The sequence below is a fragment of the Hemitrygon akajei genome, chromosome 8, assembly GCF_048418815.1.
Source record: "Hemitrygon akajei chromosome 8, sHemAka1.3, whole genome shotgun sequence".
Lineage (NCBI taxonomy): Eukaryota > Metazoa > Chordata > Chondrichthyes > Myliobatiformes > Dasyatidae > Hemitrygon > Hemitrygon akajei.
The window spans coordinates 121621815-121642228 of NC_133131.1; the positions used below are offsets into that span (position 1 = coordinate 121621815).

The following is a 20414-nucleotide window of genomic DNA, read 5'->3' on the forward strand; positions in this document are numbered from 1 at the left end:
TCACTCCATAATAAATCAGGGAAATTGGATTCTGCAAGCAATATATGGGAAAAGCAACACATAATTCGCAAAACTTCTCATATGCAAGATATGAATTTAACAGTTCGTGGGACACTTTTATGAAGGAAATGCTAATTGATGTGCTTACAATGTTTTCCAGCATTACGATGAGCGTTATCAGTAACTCTGGTAATCTGCATTTTTTTTTTGCTAATGTTTTGTGGAAATGCAGATCATACATTTTAAAGAGAAAATGACTTCATGAAAAATGATTTGCTAACTCTCAGTTTGATTGGAAGAGGAAAAAGTAATGCACATTTTTATAATGATGTAAAATACTTATTATGCAAATAATGTCAGAAAATTGATGCTTTATTCTATTTAACATCAAACGGAAAATATTGTCAACATTTACAAAGACAATCACTTTCAAATCAACAAAAACATTAAATTTTTCTTCTCGCTTTTCAAAATTAGACCATAAAACATAGGAGCCCAGTTGGGCCTTTTGGCCCATCAAGTCTTCTCCACTATTAGATTATGGCTAATTTATTATTCATTCTCAACTCCATACTCCAGCTCTCTACAATGTTTGACACTTTTACTAATCAAGAACGGAAACATCCTCTCCATAGCTGTCTGCAGCAATGAATTTCACAGATTCACCAGCTACTAGCTCTTTCTGTGGAAGTTATTGGAAGATACTCTACAGGACCGGATGTACTGTATAAGTATTTGGATAGACAAAGACTGATTAAGGATAGTCAGCATGGTTTCATGCGTGGTAAGTCATGTCCAACCAATCTACACTTTTTTGAGAAAGTTACCAGGAAAGTCGATGAAGGCAAGGCAGTGGATCTTGTCTAAACGGAATTTAGCAAGGAATTTGACGAGGTCCCCTCAAGGGAGTTTGATCAAGAAGGTTCAGTTGCTCAGCATTCAAGATGAGGTAGTAAACTGGATTACAGTTTGGCTTTGTTGGAGTAGATGGTTGCCTCTCTGACTGGAGGCCTATGTCTAGCTGAGTGCCACAGGGATCGGTGCATAGTCCTTTATTCTTTGTCATCCATATCAATGATCTGGATGATAATGAGATTAAATGGATTAGCAAATTTGTGAATGACACCAGGACTGGGGGTGTAGTGGACAGCAAGGAAGGCTATCATGGGTTGCAGAGGGTTTCAGATCAGCTGGGAAAGTAGCTGGAACATGGCAGGTGGAATTTAATGTAGACAAGTCTGCAAGTGTGAGGTGTTGTACTTCGATAGGTCCAACCAAGGTAGGTCATACACAGTGAATGGTACAGCACTACGGAGTGTGACAGAACAAAGGAATCTGGGAATACAGGTCCATAATTCATTGAAAGTGGCGTCATGGGTAGCGGCGTTTCTAGCCAGGTACGGTATCGATTTTAACCAACCTTTTTGATGACTAACTCTCATCTTCATCAGTGATGATGCCTTGGCATGTCTAGTCCAGTGGTATATATAGCCCCGTTGCCCATCCCTTCTGATTGGTTAGTCCTCAACTAATCAGATTTCTGCTGTCCCATCCAGTTTACAACCAAATTCCTGTTCTTATTTAGAGCAAGACCTTCAACTTTGTTACAACTTATTTAGTTATTTGTTCAAACTTACTCAGTTTGTCTGTTAATTCTTTATCCCCCTGTTACTACCATTCCATTTCTTTGTCCCTTATCATAACTTTGCTGCTTCTGATCATCTTTGGCCAGTTACTCTCTCCTGCCTCTGCAGTTATCCTTACTCAGCGGTAACACCAATACATCCGATTTATAACTTCTCCCTCCTCTCAAGCTACAAGGTGAATTCTATCATAATACGATCTCTGCAAGTCAGGTAGGGAGGGAGATAAACTGTTGATATTTCAGGCCAAGGCCTTTCATTTGGATAAGTGTGAGGTTACAGATATGGGACAGCCAGCCCAGGGTAGGACTTGTACTATGCACAGCAAGATATTGATGAGTGTTGTGAAGCAGACAGACCTGAGAGTACAAGTGCACTGTCTGCTGAATGAAGTCATGCAAATAGACAAAATCATGAAGAAGACATTCAGCAGGCTCCACGTCATCATTCAAGCCATCGAGTTTAGATGCAGGGACATCATATTGTAGTTACAGTGCCTATAAAAAGTATTGAGCGCCCTTGGAAGTTTTCATGTTTTATTGTTTTACAACATTGAATCACAGTGGATTTAATTTGGCTTTTTTGACACTGATCAACAGAAAAGACTCTTTCGTGTCAAAGTATAAACAAATTTCTACAAATTGGTCTAAATTTACAATTATTAAACACAAAATAATTGATAGCATAACTATTTACTCTCTTCAAGTCAGTATTTAGTAGGTGCACCTTTGACAGTAAATACAGACTTGAGTCTGTGTGGTTCGGTCTCTATCAGCTTAGCACATCTGGACACTGCAATTTTCCCCCTTTCTTCTTTACAAAACTGCTCAAGCTCTGTTAGTTTGCATGGAGATGGTGAGTGAACAGCTCTTTTCAAGTCCAAATTCTCAATTGGATTGAGGTCTGGGTTCTGACTTGACCACACCAGGACATTAACTTCATTGTTTTTAAGCCATTCCTGTGTAGCTTTGGCTTTCTGTTCGAGGTCATCAATTTTGGTTTCATCAGACCATAGAACCTTCTTCCAGCTGACTTCAGAGTCTCCCAACGTGCTTCTGACAAACTCTAGCCAAGATTTTGTGTGAATTTTTTTCAACAGTTGCTTTCTCTTTGCCATTCTCCCATACAGCTGAGACTGGTAAAGCACTGATCAACAGTTGTTATATGCGCAGCCTCTCCTATCCCAGCCATTGAAGTTTGTAACTCCTCCTGAGTGGTCAAAGGTCTTCTGGTGGCCTCCCGCACTATTCCCCTCAGTTCTTGCACGGTCACTCAGTTTTTGAGGACAGCCTGCTCTAGGCAGATTTACAGCTGTGCCACATTCTTTCCATTTCTTGATGATTGACTTAACTGTAGTCCAAGGGACATTCTGTGACTTGTGAATTTTCTTGTATCCATCTCCTGACTTGTGCTTTATAACATTTTCACAGAGTTGCTTGGAGTGTTCTTTTGTCTTCATGGTGTAGTTTTTGTCAGGATATTGACCCACCAGCAGTTGGACCTTCCAGATACAGACATATTTTTACTACAGTCAATTGAAGCTCATTGACTGCACACAGTTGATCTCAAGTCACAGAATGTCTCTTGGACTACAGTTAAGTCACTAGTCACCCTGATTAGGAAAGACATTATCAAGTTGGACAGAGTGCACAAGAGATTTACGAGTGTGCTGCTTGAATTAGAGAGACTGAGTTATAGGGGGAGGTTGCTCACGCTGGATCTTTATTCCCTGTAACACGAGGGGTGACCTCATAGAAGTTTACAAAATCATGAGGGGTATGGATAAGGTGGATGGTCATAACCTTTACCCAGGATTGGGGAGTGCAAACCTAGACGTCACAGATACAAGATAAGAAGGCAGAGACCTGAGAGGTAGCTTCTTTACACAGAGGGTACTGAGTACCTGGAATGAGCAGCCAGAGTGCTGTCAGTATAACTGCGACATTTAAGAGGCAATTGGACAGGTACCTGGAGAGGAGAGGCCTTGAGGATTATGGGCTGAACACGGCCACTGGGACGAGCAAGGAAGATGCAGTGGTCAGTTGGGCTGAAGAACTTGTTTCTGTGTTGAATTACTCTATAATTCTTAGCAAGACAATGAGAAATCACTCTGAAGCTGTTCCTGTTAATAGGATCATCAGTACTATTTTTTGTAATGTTAAGAGTCATGGATCTTAATCCCATATTCATCATTCATTTAAGATCATTCATTCTTTGAATGTCTGTTCTAAATGATAAAATACCAATGATCTGCATTGTGTCCACTAAGTATTTATGATTGTCTATGATATGCGATATATATTGAGGCAGCACAGTAGCATAATGGTTAGCACAAGTGCAGGCGACCCCGGATGAATTCCTGCCACTGCCCGTACGTTCTGCCCATGACCAGGTGGGTTTCCTCCGGGTGCAGACGTCCCATGATTGGGATAGGGATAGGATTAAATTTGGGGATTGCTGGGCCATGTAGCTGAAAGGGTAGGAAGGGCCTATTCTGTGCTGTACATCAATAAAAATAAAAATAAAAGATAAAAATGATAGGAATAAAAGTTCTACTCAGGGAGGCAATGTATATTAAATAACTGATATTTTAAAACCTTATTTGATAGAGCAATGAAAAATTAAGGTATTTGGAAATAATGACACTATTAATAACATACACTGGAGTTTGCAACTGTATGTTTTAATATTCTGCACAATAGATAAAAATCTAAATTAATATGTAGACCAGGTTAGATTGTGCTAACTGTTTCTGGCAGTTCAGATTGAAAATGGCAGTTTTCATCCACTGAAACCACAAAAACTGACAGATTTTAGTGCCTTGGCTGTCAAATACAGAATTCTGCAATTTGGATGTGGAAGATTGCATCTGTCAGTCCACTCTTCCACTGGACACTGCATATATTCCAGACGTGAAAATTCCAGGCCCACGATCCATTATCCCTTTGATTTTCATGGAGAATGTTAAGCAGTAACAGTTCCTCTTGTCCTTACCTACCACCCATCAGCCTCCACATCCAACAGATTATCCTCCACAACTTCCACTATCTTCAAAGGAATTCTACCACTAAATAATATATCTACCTCCCTCCCCCTTTCCTCTTTCCATAGGGGTTGCTCCCTCCATGACTCCCTCAACCATTCGTCCCTCCCCACTGATCTCCCTCCTGGCACTCATCGCTGCAAGTGGAACAAGTGCTACACATGCCTATTCACCTCCTCCTTCACCACCATTCAGGACCCTAAGCAGACCTTCCAGGTGAGGTAACACTTCATCTGCGAATCTGCTGCGGTCATCTATTGTGCCTGGTGCTCCTCTACACTGGTGAGACACGTCATAAATTGGGGCACTGCTTTATCGAGCACTTCCACACCCTCTGCCACAAGTGGGACTTCCTGGTGGCCAAACATGTTCTGACGTATTGGTCCATGGCTTCCTCTCGTGCCACAATGATGTTTTCTCCTTCCAGTAAACAAATTCCCCCCTGCCCCCTCTTCCTCTGTTCCCACTCTGACTTTTTACCTCTTCTCACCTGCCTATTACTTTCCCTGGGCCCCCCCCCCCCCCGCCCATTCCCTTTCTCCTATGGTCCACTCTCCTCTCCTATCTGATTCCTTCTTCTCCATAAACCTGCCCTTTCCTACCCACCCGGCTTCACCTGTTACCTTCCAGCTAGCTTCCTTCCCTTCACCCCATCGTTTTATTCTGGTATCTTCCCTCTTCCTTCTCCGTCTCAAAGAAGGGTCTCAGCCCGAAACGTCAGCTGTTTATTCATTTCCATAGATGCTGCCTGACCTGCTGAGTTCCTCCAGCATTTTGGTGTGTGTTGCTAAAGAGGAAAGTAACTGTTTTTAAACATATTTCAGTTTACTTTGTGTTACAGTCTATAAAACACTATTTTACATTTGGCAATTTTTTGAAGATATAACAAAGAATATGAATGAATGTAGTTGAGTACATGGACATCACTGAGGACTTGGAAAAGGTCCTACATAGGAAGCTAGACCAAGAGGTTAGGGCTTTTGAAATCAAGGGCAAGGTGGCAAAGCTGTTCCAAACCTGAATTTGCAATCAGAGACTGAGGGGAACGGTAGAGGGTTGTTTTTGCAATAGCGTTGGTGATGCAGCTTATTGAGATGCTGCTTTATCACTGCCAGAAGCCAAGTTCCACAGTTTTGGAATGTAGTTCAAAAAAAGCTGACCTGCCAATTTTCTTCTGAGGGAGATTGTTTAAATTTAAGAAACTGACAGAAGAAGACCTGAGAGCTCAAGCAGGATTATAAAACAAAAGTGATTCTTTGATGTACAGTACTGTGCAAAAGTCTCAAACATCCTAGCATTATATATTTATCTATCTATATATCTCTCTCTCTCTGTCATTCTGATTCTGATATGGGTCCTTCTTGTGGACTGAGAGTGGGAAGGGGGAAGGGAGAGGGGTATCATGGTTGGGAAAAAGGGAAGGGAGAGGGGTTGAATCAGGAAGCAACAGGGAGACATTCTGGTACACACCAGTGTGTTCCTGGCACACAGCTCTTCACCTTACCATTCCCTACATCTTTTCCTCTCACCAGATTTACAAACTCACTCTCCACTCCATGATGACAAATGCAGTACTGTGCAAAAGCCTTAGCACAGGAACCTTAAAATTTAATCTAGAAGATATAGGAAGGCAATGCAGAGTAGTTAGATCGCAAACAAGAGAAAACGCAGATGCTAGAAATCCAAGCAACACACACAAAATGCTGGAGTAGTTTGGATGGGAGTGATTGCTCCCTCATCCTGGTTTTAGTTAACAATATAGCAGAGGCATTCTGAATAAGTTAAATTTTGTCAATAGATTGCTTTGGAAGGCCAGTAAAAAGTGCATTGCGGTAATCTGGTCTATTCGATATAAAGGTGTGAATTAGTTTTTCAGCATGATTGCATGACAAAAATGGACGTACCTTTGAAATATTTCTTAAGTATAGAAATGCTGCTCTGGTCACTATTTTATGTGGGATTCAAAATTTGAATCAAAGGTAACACCCATGTTTGTTACTTCTGATTTTACAAGGGGAGCCAAATTCCCAAGATAATCAAGAAGCTTTTCTTCTTTTGGCTTTTGGACCAAATAAAAGCATTTCAGTTTCATCTTGATTTAGTTTTTGGATACAAAGGGTAAGGAATGTATCTTAATGGAAAATACATGAAGCTCTTTACCACACTGTGGCAAAAAGGCTTCATCATCATTCCATATAGATTAATAACTTAAATACAGTGGTAGAAAGTATAATCAAATTTGCAGCTGATGCTAAGTTGGAAGAGACAGTAGATTAACTTATGTAGACAGCTGTAAAAACTACAAAGGGATAACAAAAAAACTAAAGGAGTTGTTGAACCCATGAGTGATTCCCATTTTGTTCCCCCACTGAATAGCACTGGGATGGTCCCATCAGATCTATTAGTGGCCAATTATAGTCAAGTCAAGTCACTTTTATTGTCATTTCGACCATAACTGCTGGTACAGTACGTAGTAAAAATGAGACAACGTTTTTCAGGACCATGGTGTTACATGACACAGTACAAAAACTAGACTGAACTACGTAAAAAAAACAACAGAGGAAGCTACACTAGACTAGACACCTGCACAGGACTACATAAAGTGCACAAAAACAGTGCAGGCATTACAATAAATAATAAACAGGACAATAGGGCAAGGTGTCAGTCCAGGCTTTGGGTATTCAGGAGTCTGATAGCCTGGGGGAAGAAACTGTTACACAGTCTGGCCGTGAGAGCCCGAATGCTTTGGAGCCTTTTCCCAGATGGCAAAAGGGAGAAGAGATAGTATGAGGGGTGCATGGGGTCCTTCATAAAGCTGTTACCTTTGCAGATGCAGCAAAGTGTAAATGTCCGTGATGGCAGGAAGAGAGACCCCAATGATCTTCTCAGCTGACCTCACTATCCACTGCAGGGTCTTGTGATCCAAGATGGTGCATTTTCCGAACCAGGCAGTGATGCAGATGCTCAGGATGCTCTCAATACAACCCCTGTAGAATGTGATGAGGATGGGGGGTGGGAGATGGACTTTCCTCAGCCTTCGCAGAAAGTGGAGACGCTGTTGGGCTTTCTTTGCTATGGAGCTGGTGTTGAGGGACCAGGTGAGATTCTCCGTCAGGTGAACACCAAGAAATTTGGTGTTCTTTACGATCTCTACCAAGGAGCCGTCGATGTTCAGCGGGGAGTGGTCGCTCTGTGCCCTCCTGAAGTCAACAACCATTTTTTTTGTTTTGTTCACATTAAGAGACAGGTTGTTGGCTCTGCACCAGTCCGTTAGCACCTCTACACCTCCTCTCTGTAAGCTGACTCGTCATTCTTGCTGATGAGACCCACCACGGTCCTGTCATCAGCGAACTTGATGATGTGGTTCGAGTTGTGTGTTGCAGCACAGTCGTGGGTCAGCAGAGTGAACAGCAGTGGACTGAGCACACAACTCTGGGGAGCCCCCGTGCTCTGTGTGATGGTGTTGGAGATGCTGTTTCCGATCTGAACTGACTGAGGTCTCCCAGTCAGGAAGTCTAGGATCCAGTTGCAGAGGGAGGTGTTCAGGCCCAGTAGGCTCAGCTTTCCAATCAGTTTCTGAGGAATGATTATGTTGAATGATGAACTGAAGTCTAGGAACAGCATCCGAACGTATGTGTCTTCTTTGTCCAGGTGGGTTAGGGCCAGGTGAAGGGTGGTGGCAATGATGTCATCTGTTGAGCGGTTGGGACGGTATGCAAATTGCAGGGTATCCAGTGAGGGGGGGCAGCAGGGTCTTGATTTGCCTCATGACAAGCCTCTCAAAACACTTCATGATGATGGATGTAAGTACAACGGGACGGTGGTCATTTAGGCAGGACACTGAAGACTTCTTCGGCACTGGGACGAAGGTGGCGGCCTTGAAGCATGTTGGAACGGTGGTGCTGCTCAGGGAGATGTTGAAGATGTCAGTGAGAACATCTGCTAGCTGGTCTGCACATCCTCTGAGCACTCGACCAAGGATTTTCTCTGGTCCAGCAGCCTTCCGTGGGTTGACCCTGCACAGGGTTCTTCTCACGTCAGCCACGGTGAGACACAGCACCTGGTCATTTGTAGGAGGGGTGGACTTCCTCGCCGCCACGTCAGTTTCTACCTCAAACCGGGCATAGAAGTTATTCAGCACATCTGGGAGGGAGGCATCACCTGCACAGTCAGGTGATGTTGTCCTGTAATTGGTGATGTCCTGGATGCTCTACCACATGCGCCTCATGTCACCGCTGTCCTGGAAGTGGCTGTGGATTAGCTGGGTGTGTGCACGCTTTGCCCCTCTGATGGCTCGGGACAGTTTGGCCCTTGCTGTTGTTAAAGCTGCCTTGTCGCCTGCTCTGAAGGCAGAGTCGCGGGACCTCAGCAGCGCACGCCCCTCTGCGGTCATCCATGGCTTCTGGTTGGCACGTATTGTGATGGTCTTGGACAGAGTAACATCATCAATGTACTTGCTGATGTAGCTGGTCACTGATGCCGTGTACTCCTCTAAGTTGGTAGAGTCGCCATCGGTTGCAGCCTCCCTGAACATGTGCCAGTCAGTGTGCTCAAAGCAGTCTTGAAGAGCAGAGAAGGCTCCTGCTGGCCAGGTTTTCACCTGCTTCTGAACTGGTCTGGAGCACCTGACGAGCGGTCTGTATGCTGGGATTAGCATAACAGAGACGTGGTCTGAGTATTCGAGGTGGGGGCAGATAATGCTGAAATTTAACAAGTCTGGGACTTTTTGGTCTGTAGTGAAGTATTATATAGCTCACTTTAATTCAATTATTAAATAAAACATATCTACTTATTTCAGTTCTCAAACCTCATCTGAGCGAAGTGCAAAATACGTTGTGTTGCAATAGAAGATTATGCAATATAGCTTAAGATAATAATGTACATAACCAACCATACAACAGTTGTACTTCACACCAATGAATACTAACCTACTTCTCTTTAAAATCAATGAACATTTTATAGGACATGAACAAATTCAAGAATATACACAATTTTCCAAATTTAAGTACATGACAGTTTTTCTAATTCTTGAGACATTCTCAATACATAGTGCCTTATAAAAGTATTCAGTCCCCATTTCTCTGTTCATATCAATGAATATTACAACCAGGGATCTTGATCAATTTAACTGAGAATTTTTATTTGTGAATCACAGGTTCTCTTTCCACAGTAGAGCCAAAAAAAAAAACAGGGAAAATTGTAAAACTTAAAATTCAAAAACTGAAATGTCCCTCTTTGCTCAGTACATAGTTGAACCGCCTCTCGCAGCTATGACAGCCAGTGGTATTTTTGGATGAGTCTCTATTAGCTTTGCACAGCATCATGGAGCAAGATTTGTCAATTCTTCCTTGTAATATTGCTCAAGCTGTGCTAGCGTAGTTGGGGAGCAGTGGTGGACAGAGTTGTTCGATTTGGTTAAGGTCAGAACTCTGTCTGGGTCACTCAAGGACATCAATTTTCTTCATTTGAAACTTCTCCATGCTTGTTCTGGCAGTGTGTTTTGGGTTGTTGTCCTGCTGAAAGACAAACTTCCTCTCCAGTTTCAGCTTTCTGACAGAGGCTAGCATATCTCATATTGTCTAGGATATCTCTGTATTTAGCAGCATTCATCTTTCCATTTATCCTGACTAGATTTCCAGTCCCTGCTGCTGAAAAGGATCCCCACAGCGTGGTGCTTCATCCACCATTGGCCTTAGAGATTGTGGAGCCTTGAACTTCATCTCCAGTTGGAGCTACTGAATTTTGCAGCTCACTTCGACTGACTGTTTGGTTTCATAGTCTCCTCTCTTACAAGTGCCATTCTTCTCCAAGGATTAAGTTTAGACGGACGCCATGACCTAGATAGCCCATCCACTTTTTCATGATGGACTGCATTGAGCTCTATGGTACATACAGTGCCTTTTTAGGTGGTCATGTAGCCCTTCCCACATTTGTGCTTCTCTATTATCATTTCCCTGACTTGTCTTGAATGCTCTTTTGTCTTCATTTTGGTTTGGTCTGTTGAAAATCTACCATGCCGTTGACCTTGGGGGGGTATTTTTTTTCAGGTAACCCTCCAATTTTCTACATCAACAAACTGGGTGAGTTGGTAGTGTGATATGCAGTATTGCACCTGGGGAAAATTAGCTTAGTTATTAGAAGGGGATGAACACTTTGTCAGTCTCACAATTTTGGTTTTTAATTTTTAATTAATTGCTGACAGGTTTTTGTATTTGATAATGTTCTGTAGATTAGCTCAAATGAATCCTACTTCAATGTATTTTAGATTTAGAAATTAAGACAGTAAAATGTGAAAATAATTGTGGGGGATGAATATTTTTTCAAGGCACAGGATGTGTGTCTGATACTTCCTCGAGATCTGTCATACATATTGATGAAGAAGAATGGTTATCCTTCCAAGGTGCCTTACTGTTCTGCATCTTAGTTCCCCTATGGATTATATCCCATTCTTCAAAACCAATCTGCACTATCCACTGAAATGTGAATATGCAAAGATGTGCTAATGAGCACAAAACCCTGCAAGGTGAAAATAATTTGCCATTGCCATCCCTGCAAGACAGACAAACACGCTGTATTGTTCATTTTTAACCAATGTGCTTTATCATAAACACAAAATACAATTTCTCAACCAGGACAAGTGGGAATGTCTGTTCACTGCACTGGGCCCTAACCACTATCCCAGTTTCCACAGTTCTTCATTCACCTATGCCTTAAGGCATATATGTCAAACTCAAGGCCCGCGGTGGAATTATCTTTGGCCCGTGAGATAATATCTAATTACTATTAAAGCTGGCCCCAGTAATCGAAGCGCCTATGGCGTATGATATGGCTAATGCTGAGTTTATTCAGGTACCAGGTATTCAGGGTTTTTAGTGTTTATTCGGCAGTCTTGCTCGGCAGTCTTCTTCATAAGAAACGGAATTTGTAAAGTGAAACACTTTGTAGTTATAGCAGAGACTGAGACACATGAGAGCAGGCTGAAAAAACAGAGGCAACGAAAGCTGCGTTCGCACACGTCCGACTGATCCGGCCCGCATAAAGCTGCATTTTGCTCAATCCGGCCCGTGACCTAAAATGAGTTTGACACCCCTGCCTTAAGGGAATAAGTCTGTGCTACCAATGATGGACTTGTGGATACGTGCCTGAAGTACAGCATTATCATTGTATGAACTATTCAACAAATCTGTATATTGTAGCAGATATGTATTCAGTCCTGCACACAAATTGTAGATTCATGCTGCATTCAGCTTATGTACCGATAAAAACTCTGTTCTCAATAATAGTCATTGGTCATTCAATATAATCAGCAGTAATGGTATTTTAAAATTCTTGCAGTCCTCTATTTGTCTATATGGCCATGCTAATGTACGTGCATCGTATACATATATGATCACATTTGTGACAACCTCCACTACAGCTTAGTGAAGGCAGACTGTCCCACCTTTCATGTGTATGTGACCCATTTTTGTCCTGAAACCATACTATTTACAATGATTAAATCCCAGTGAAACTGATGATCATGCCACTGATATGCCTGCAACCCTCTGCTCCTGGAACCCTGCACTGACTGAGACTCCTCACATTCCTCAGCATTATCTTCAACCCAACAGAAGCTCAACTCCAATGCTCTCATGAGTGAGCCTGAACAGCAAGTTCCTCAGAGCATGTTCCGGAATGCTAAAAAATTCCATTGTCTGGCTAAGCCCCTCTAATTTACAATGTAATCACCAAGTGAGTAGGGATCATGCTTTCAAAGATAAATGGTAGTGAGAAGGAGCACTGTCAGGCAGATGTGAAGATGGAAATGGAGACAATTTTTTTGCCCCACCTTGAACTTGAATAATACTGTCACCCTATTCCTCATGCAATTTCTGAAAAATTACAGCATATTAAAAAAAGTAAAACAAATGTGGTAATCCACAAATACAACAATCAATTCAATTATTGCTTGGTCAACTGTATAAGAAGTACTATGACATCATCAAATGCCTAGATCACTCTTTAGAGTCTCGTGACTAGCAATGACTGCAGCTCTTCAAAGCATAACTTCATACCAACATGCTGAGTAAACACAACCATTGATCAATCAAAAGCAAAAAATAAACAATGAATTAATACTGAAATTTGCCCATTACTTCCTAAGATTTCCTCATCAAATGCTCAATTATATCATATCTTGTGCTTTTGTATGCTGACCAACACACCATAGCAAATTCCTAATACTGTACATGTAAATGTATATGGTTAATAAGTTTGATCATTTTTGGAAAAACAAAATTATTTCAAAACAGATGAATACAGATTGCTTTTTGACAGTTTCTTGAGTTGGACCATTCAAGTTTATGACAGACTACAAAGCCTACTAAAATAACAGGGTTTCCTTTGTAGGTCAGAGCTGGTCAGTTTTGAAGTAAGGCCGATCCCTCAAAACATTACCTCAGGTTCTCTCTTGCGTGACCTGCTCAGTATTTCCAATATTCTTTTCTCTTTCTTTTCAGATTTCCTGCAACCCCTGTGTCCTGCATCTCACACTTCTATTGTCTGTTTGTTGCCTCTCCTCTACCAACACTCACCTCCCACTTTCTACATGTCCTTGATAGTGAGCACTCATCACCATCTTTTAGAAATGTAGCACATTAGCATTTTCCTTCACTGATCTCCACCTGAATTATAGACATACCCCCTGCTATAGTCATCCCTCCACCTTGTGTGCCAACTAAAGCAAATTTGTTTTCTCATTTTTCTAGTTCCAATGAAAATTCTTAGAGCTGGAGAGCTAACTCTGTTTCTCTCTCCGTGAATATTGTTTGACCTACTAAGTATCTAGCAGTTTTTGCATCAGATTACAAATATCTACAGGTTATTTTGTTTATCACCTTGTTTTAGTCATAGGATAGACCTTGCATTTTAAAGCCAACACATCCACTTGGGATTTCAATGCTGTTAAGGATTTGCCTGAGCAGAGGTTTAGACTGCTGATGCAAACCAAAGAATAGCCTTCTGCTCCAATTTATTGCTGGCTGGTAACACTGTGCTTCAACATATTAAAAGGAGCACCACAGACCAAGGGATTTCTAAGTATCAAAGACATCCATAAACATTTAACCTCAATGACTGCATGCCAGCCCCGGGAACTGGACAGCAATGGGTGTCATGACCTTTCTGGAGTCAGTGACATCCCGCACTGTGGGAGCCTCAGAACAGGAGAGCATTACGAAGCAACAATCAAAACATGAAGGAACACAGTGGGCCAGGAAGCATCTGTGGAGGGAAATAGACAGTCAACGTTTCAGGTCAAGACCCTTCATCTGGAGTGGAAGGTAAAGGGGAGATAGCAAGGTGAGGTGAAGGATGGAGCCAAAGTAGGCAAGCAGTAGATGGGCAAACACGAGGAAATCTGCAGATGCTGGAAATTCAAACAACACACCCAAAATGCTGGTGGAACACAGCAGGCCAGGCAGCATCTATAAGGAGAAGCACTGTCGACGTTTCGGGCCGAGCAGTAGATGGGTCCACGTGATGAGAGACGATAGGCAGGTGGGGTGGAAAGAACAAAAAGAGCGGAAGAAAGAGGGAGGAATGAAAAAGATGCTGGGCGATTATGGCTGATAATGGAATCCAATAGGAAAGAAGGTGCAGCATGTATTTAAATAACGGGGCTGGGGTGGGCAGATGGAAACAGGAGGAGGAGGACTAGTGACAGGAGCTGGCGGGTTCGGCGGAGATGGAATAGCTGGAGGAGTGGAAACAAACAGGATGATGTGAGCCGGGGGTGAGTGTAGGAGGAAATGGATAGATCATGAGACGAGAGAAAAGGAGCACAGCAGGAGCAATTTATTATTACAGACTCCACTGAAAGAAATAGTAATGTTCAAAGGCACATAACATGTACACTTCCCGCAAAACACAAGCCGAACTTACCTTACAACAGCTTGTATCTAAAATCCAGCAATAAGTAGCATTAATTATCTTTCCTTTAGAGGATTACTCTATTTTTGCTGTGATTAGATTACACAAACTATACACAGTATCTGTGTATGTATATGAGTAGAAAAGTACATTCCAAATTTAAATTTTATCTATCCATCTGTCAAAGTAACCTTTACATTATTTGTCTTTTCTTGGCACAAATGTCAAAGCTTACCAAAATCTGCTAGCTTCAGCTCTCCAGTATCACTGATGAGTAAGTTCTGAGGCTTTAAGTCTCGGTGCAAGATGTATCGCTGATGAATATAGGAGAGACCCCGCAGGAGCTGAAACAAAAAGAGCTAAAAGGCAAGAAAAGAATACTTAGCAATAAGGCATGAAATGCCAAGATCATCAGAAATCAATGTCAGTCAACTAAGGAATGGCAGATGTTGCAAATAATCATGTCATATTCCTAAATTTGAAACACTGCAAGTCAATAGATGTGCATATTTTACACAAAACCTAAGAGATCTTCCACAAAACTTAAGAGATACAGTTTTATTATTTTTTCTTCCCCGTGAGTGCTGGTGTGCCGTCACCCTTTTCCCTGAATTACAGTACTTTAGAGTGAGCTTTCATTGTAATCAAACAACAAAAGATCACACAAGAACATGTCCATTTTTCATGACGTCTATTCCCTCAATAAGAAAAGGCATAATTTTCCACTGTTCCCAAACCAAACAAAATTAGATACTGGCTTCTTTTGTAGCAGTACATATGTTGTTTCATAAACTATCAGCTAATCATGGTGGTTGCCATGTGGACTAAATGTCAAGAGGGTAAAACCGCAAAAGGAAAAAAAAATGTCTGCCTTACTCTTATGATGTAGTACAATATAAATGACCAGCATTTCACATAATAACCCAATACATTTTTATGAATAAAAGCCATAAACTCCCAAATAAATTTCAATATTAAACAGGGCTCGAGGTGAAGATGTAAGTATTTTGGCACATTCTAAAAACAATTTTCAGCAGACTTAGCTCAGTTTGTAAAGCATTTTGTATTTTTGAAAGAAGTACCGGTAGTTAAATTGTTCTGCTCTGAACATTGAAAGGTTGCAGCCACACATAATCAGAAGGATTACATGCAGCATTGCTGCTCATCCAGCGTGTAATTTGATGCAGTTTGAATAAGTTTGAAAATTCCTTCTCAAACACATGAAAGCATGCAATTTACATTCAAAAATCACTTCACCATATTGTTAATACAAACTGCTTGCTAGATCCTTATCTGCCTCATATAAACCATCTCCTTTAACAGGTCTATTACAATATGAAGAAAGTTAGAATCAAAGCCAATTTTTATACCCAAATAACTTACTCAGATATAGTACTTGGAGGATCATGTTATTACAGACACATCACAACTTCAAGATCAGAAACAAAAAATGGCCCATTTTCAAAAGATCCCAAAAGTTGAAAAATCTAAAAAAGCAAAAGCATTTCGAAAATGTTCAACAACATTATGAAGTTTCCCCAAGTACATTTACCGGAAGGTGTGCAAAGTTTCAATGTGGTGGCTCACTGCCCTTTTATCAAGAGGAATTAGGAATGTTGTTGTTGAATTGGTTGTTGTTGGCATCCATGCAACATACAATGAATAAAAAGAAAAGATGGAATGCATATTCTTGAAAAATCCAGAGATTTCTATTTCCTGAATGGTGGAATAATTACAATTAATTTAATGATTTCAATGAAGGAATCAAACTTGGATTAACTGCAGCAAAAACACACAAAATGCTGAGACAGCATCTATGGAGGGAAATAAAGAATCGATGTTTTGGGCTGAGATGGTCTCGGCCTATCAACATTTTGCTCAAGATTTTACGGCATCTGCAAAACATCTCAAATCTTGGATTCTCTAGATATTGTTAACTAGATTACAAATGCACTTATTGTACCACAGACTACTGATCTTCACCACATGGCATTTTTCAGCTGTTTTGCTATGGAATGGTCATTTAATTCATTGAATATCAGGACCACATTTGTAAGAATTTGTTCGCTGTTGTCCTACCTAATATTATTATTGTAATGAATGTTAAAAAAAAAATCAACTGTGAAGTATGCATTCCGAGTTCTGGGAGATCCTTGTGCACAAATTCACTGCCAGATTCCCTATTATAACATTGACTTCAATTCAACAGTGATCAATCCACTGTAAATCATTTTGAAATGCTTGGAGGTTGTGAAAATCACAAGATAAATACTAATCTTTCTATCCCTATATGTTTTCACTGTATAGTTACTCCTCCAAAGCGCATCCATTTCATACCATTTACCCATTAGTTACAATGAAAAAGTTAGCTGAAAGAGGAATGTGCTAAGATTAAGAGATGTTATGATTATTGACATTTGGTACCAGTTACCTTGACAACACAAACTATTCATTTATCCATGCTAGTTTAGAAATAGAACTATGTGTTTCTTGATACTGACATGCAGTTGCTCAGTAACACAAGCATTTCAATATCTGGACCTCTATCTTTATTTACTGACACTGAATTTTGCAGGTGCAGAGATTATAACAAAGAAGATTTATTGACCAAATCATCCAAACTGAATATAGAAGAAATCTAGCACATTTTATAATACTACAAACATAAAAATATGCAACTTCTAATTTTAAAATACTAATCTATAGTCATTACACTGATTAGCATTCAGCTTGAGGAAGGTTTGCTGGTACTTTGTTACCCATTTCATCCTGTTTAAATTCTTGACAGATGGATGGTGGAGGCGTATAAACTAGCGGGTGAACAGGCATAAGATGATGCAGCTGCTGAAAGCATTTGCATTGGCATCCTCCATAATAACCAAGTTACTAGGCATTGCTGACAAATATACTCACTGCTGATGCATAATAGTGGCAAGAATACATGCATGACATTTTAATTGCACCCCCTTACACGCAAACCTTCACTTACTTTTCCCATAATATTTTAAATTGTTTCAAAGAAAAATACTAAAATTGAGCAGTTACAATAAATGCTTACTGTGGCAAAAGAGTCATCTTTAAATTAGTAACTTGATTCAATTGAGCATATTTGAACTAAATTCATGACAAATCACTTAAGTCTAGATCTGCTTTCTTTCATATAAATTCAGCATCATCATGGCAGACAGCAATTTAAATACTTCGACATTCTTAAATTATCCATTCACAGCATTAGAAATGTGAACAACTAGAAACTTTTCAGGTGGCTCTAAGACAACGATAAACAGGAGTCGTCATGACTTTTCCTCCAGAAAACACTCACAGGTCAAATATTTCAGAAGTGTTAACTTTAAAAAAAGCACAAAAGGTACATAAATTGTCCGTTATTCTTTACTCACTCCACAGATATGCTTAGAAAGGCTCAATAGGTCAGGCCACATCTGTTGAAAGGGAAACAGAACTGAAATGTTCTCAGAACCGAAACTGCTTCCATGGATGCTAAATGACCTGCAGAGGGTTTCCAGAACTTTGTGTTTTCATTTCAGATTTCCACTATCTGTGATTTATTTGATTTCAATGGAAGCGTTCATTTTTCCTGGTAAAAAGCTCAAAATGCTCATTAAGGCCCTCCACTGGATGGGGTCAACCACGGATGTTGTGTCCCAGCTGTCTGCATTGAAGTTAATATGCAAGCCTGGGCAGTACGAAATGGAGAGCAAGCTGTTGCCCATGCTGCAGGTTCCCCCTCTCCACGCAGCTGATGAATCCAAAGGAACGGCAGAAGCCGACAGTTTGGCACCAGTCGTGTCGCAGGAGTTGCCAATCAACATTGAGCTCAACATAGGACTGCTTTAAGGACGCCAGCTCCTGATTTTTCCTCAGGGTTTCCTCCGGAAACCTTCCCTCTGAGTGGGTATAGCCACAAGGCAGTGGAGGTTTGAGATCAGAGCTTTTCTGCTCTTAGATGAGCAGCCAACAACCGTTGATGAGCTTCATCTACCTGAAGCGACTGGTTTTAAGGTGCTAGTAACTCACTTTTGTCCCTTCTCCTGTCAGTAGAAATGGTTCATGGTTCCACCTGGCTTAGTAACTAAGCTGCAAGAAGGCCAGGAGCAGGACTTAACTCGGTGGCTATGAGATGCAGGCCATTAGCAGCATTTAATAGGTACCACCACCTTTCCGGCTATGAAAGCCTTAGGAGCCAAAATGCTCAGGGAAACTGTATTTAGAAATGATTTGGTTCAAGGTTTCTACACCTCACTGATCAATTTAACTGAATTATTAAAATAGTTTGACTAAAAAGCTATGAGTTTGCAACTCTATTTTCAATAGTTCAAAGGTTGCTTATGGTCATTAGCAGTGTTTAAGCAGTGAATCAACTTGCTCTAACCAAACTCATGAACCAGAAACCATTTTATGAGTAATAAAAGTTAGATTTCTGATATTTCCAACTGTAATATACAGTAGCAGGCAAAAATGCTAATTATCAATCCCTTTTCACAATATCAATATAGTATCTTTCACATACCAGGCTGCAGAATTTACCAAATATATTGGAAACTATATCCAATTTAAACTCCCAAATTCAGCTCGAAAAATGTCAGTTATCAATAAATTAACCCAGTATCTGGTCATGTAGCATACACACCTAGCAGAGCTGCCAGGCAAACACTATCCCTTTCCTTAGAATTCTGACCAGTATCAGACCAACAATTCTGCTCTTCATTCTTATTCCTGTTGTTATAAAATTGCATTTCCTGTGAGAGTCAGGAACATCACCTGATATCTTCATGAGACAATATTAAAAAAATATTGAGGAAAAGGGGAAAATATCAAGTGTATTCTATACCTGATACAGAGTGTTCTCTTTTTTATGAGAAACTGACCTGCTAAAAGTCTCACGAGAACTGGTATTTCAAATTCCAATTAAACTTCTTGGGTTGTGCTTGTGTTTGGGTTGTGTCTACGTTTGTGTCTGAATAATGAAAATCAAAGTCTCAAAGGACAGTTACTTTGATTAGAGAGAAAAAAACAATAATTCAGACAAGTTCTACTTCTACCTATCTCTAGGGTTTCAAGACTTCAGTAAAAAAGAATTCCACATCTAGGAGTCTTAGATTGTACCCTATGCTCTTCTCCTTATGCAGAGTAAATAATGATGATGAAAGAAATATTAGCTGCAAGGAAAAAAGAACTATTGTGCCTATAACATGCCCCTCATAATTTCAGTACATAAGACCATAACTGATGCATATTGAACCTGACTTGACCATAGCTAACTTTATCAATACCATTTCTCATCTACGGTTAAAGATTTTTATTCAAACTTCAAATCTTCACTTATAGGCAAATATCTCTCGTTCACCAGTTTAGTTCACCATTGGTCGTGAACACATCTGTTCAATTTGGTGCATTGCCAAGTTGGAACACTGTCTGAGCAAAAAGGCCAGGTGGAGTATTCTGAGTGGAATTAAGGTTATTTATTTAAGACAGAAGAGTAGTGTTAAATATTATATAAAAACTGCAAGTTCCAATGTAAGTTCACCAACCTGAAAAATTAACACCATTTCTCTCTCTAACAAACACTGTCTGACTAACATGTTGTTTCTATTTGAAATTCCCAACATCTGTGGTATCTGTATTTTAAGACAATTAATTGTCGGTATTAATGCTGCTCTAGTAGTAGAAAGTACCATAGCTATTAATGCAGCGAATGAAAATGCTGAAGGCTGACAAGAGAAAAATGATTTATAGGAATCACAGAGCTTCCCATGCAACAGAATTGGTCTTACTCTAATAGATAACTTTAATTTCCCTTA

General features: G+C 40.5%; 1 protein-coding gene across 5 annotated transcripts in view; it reads right to left on the reverse strand.

Moving 5' to 3' along the window:
• Positions 1–20414, reverse strand: part of cdk14 (cyclin dependent kinase 14) — a 590315-nt gene that overhangs the window by 309810 nt on the left and 260091 nt on the right. For all 5 annotated transcript variants that reach the window (XM_073054502.1, XM_073054501.1, XM_073054505.1 and 2 more), the window contains one exon: positions 14831–14954. In XM_073054502.1, the coding sequence (XP_072910603.1) occupies positions 14831–14954 (124 nt within the window). The remainder of the gene's footprint in view (positions 1–14830; positions 14955–20414) is intronic.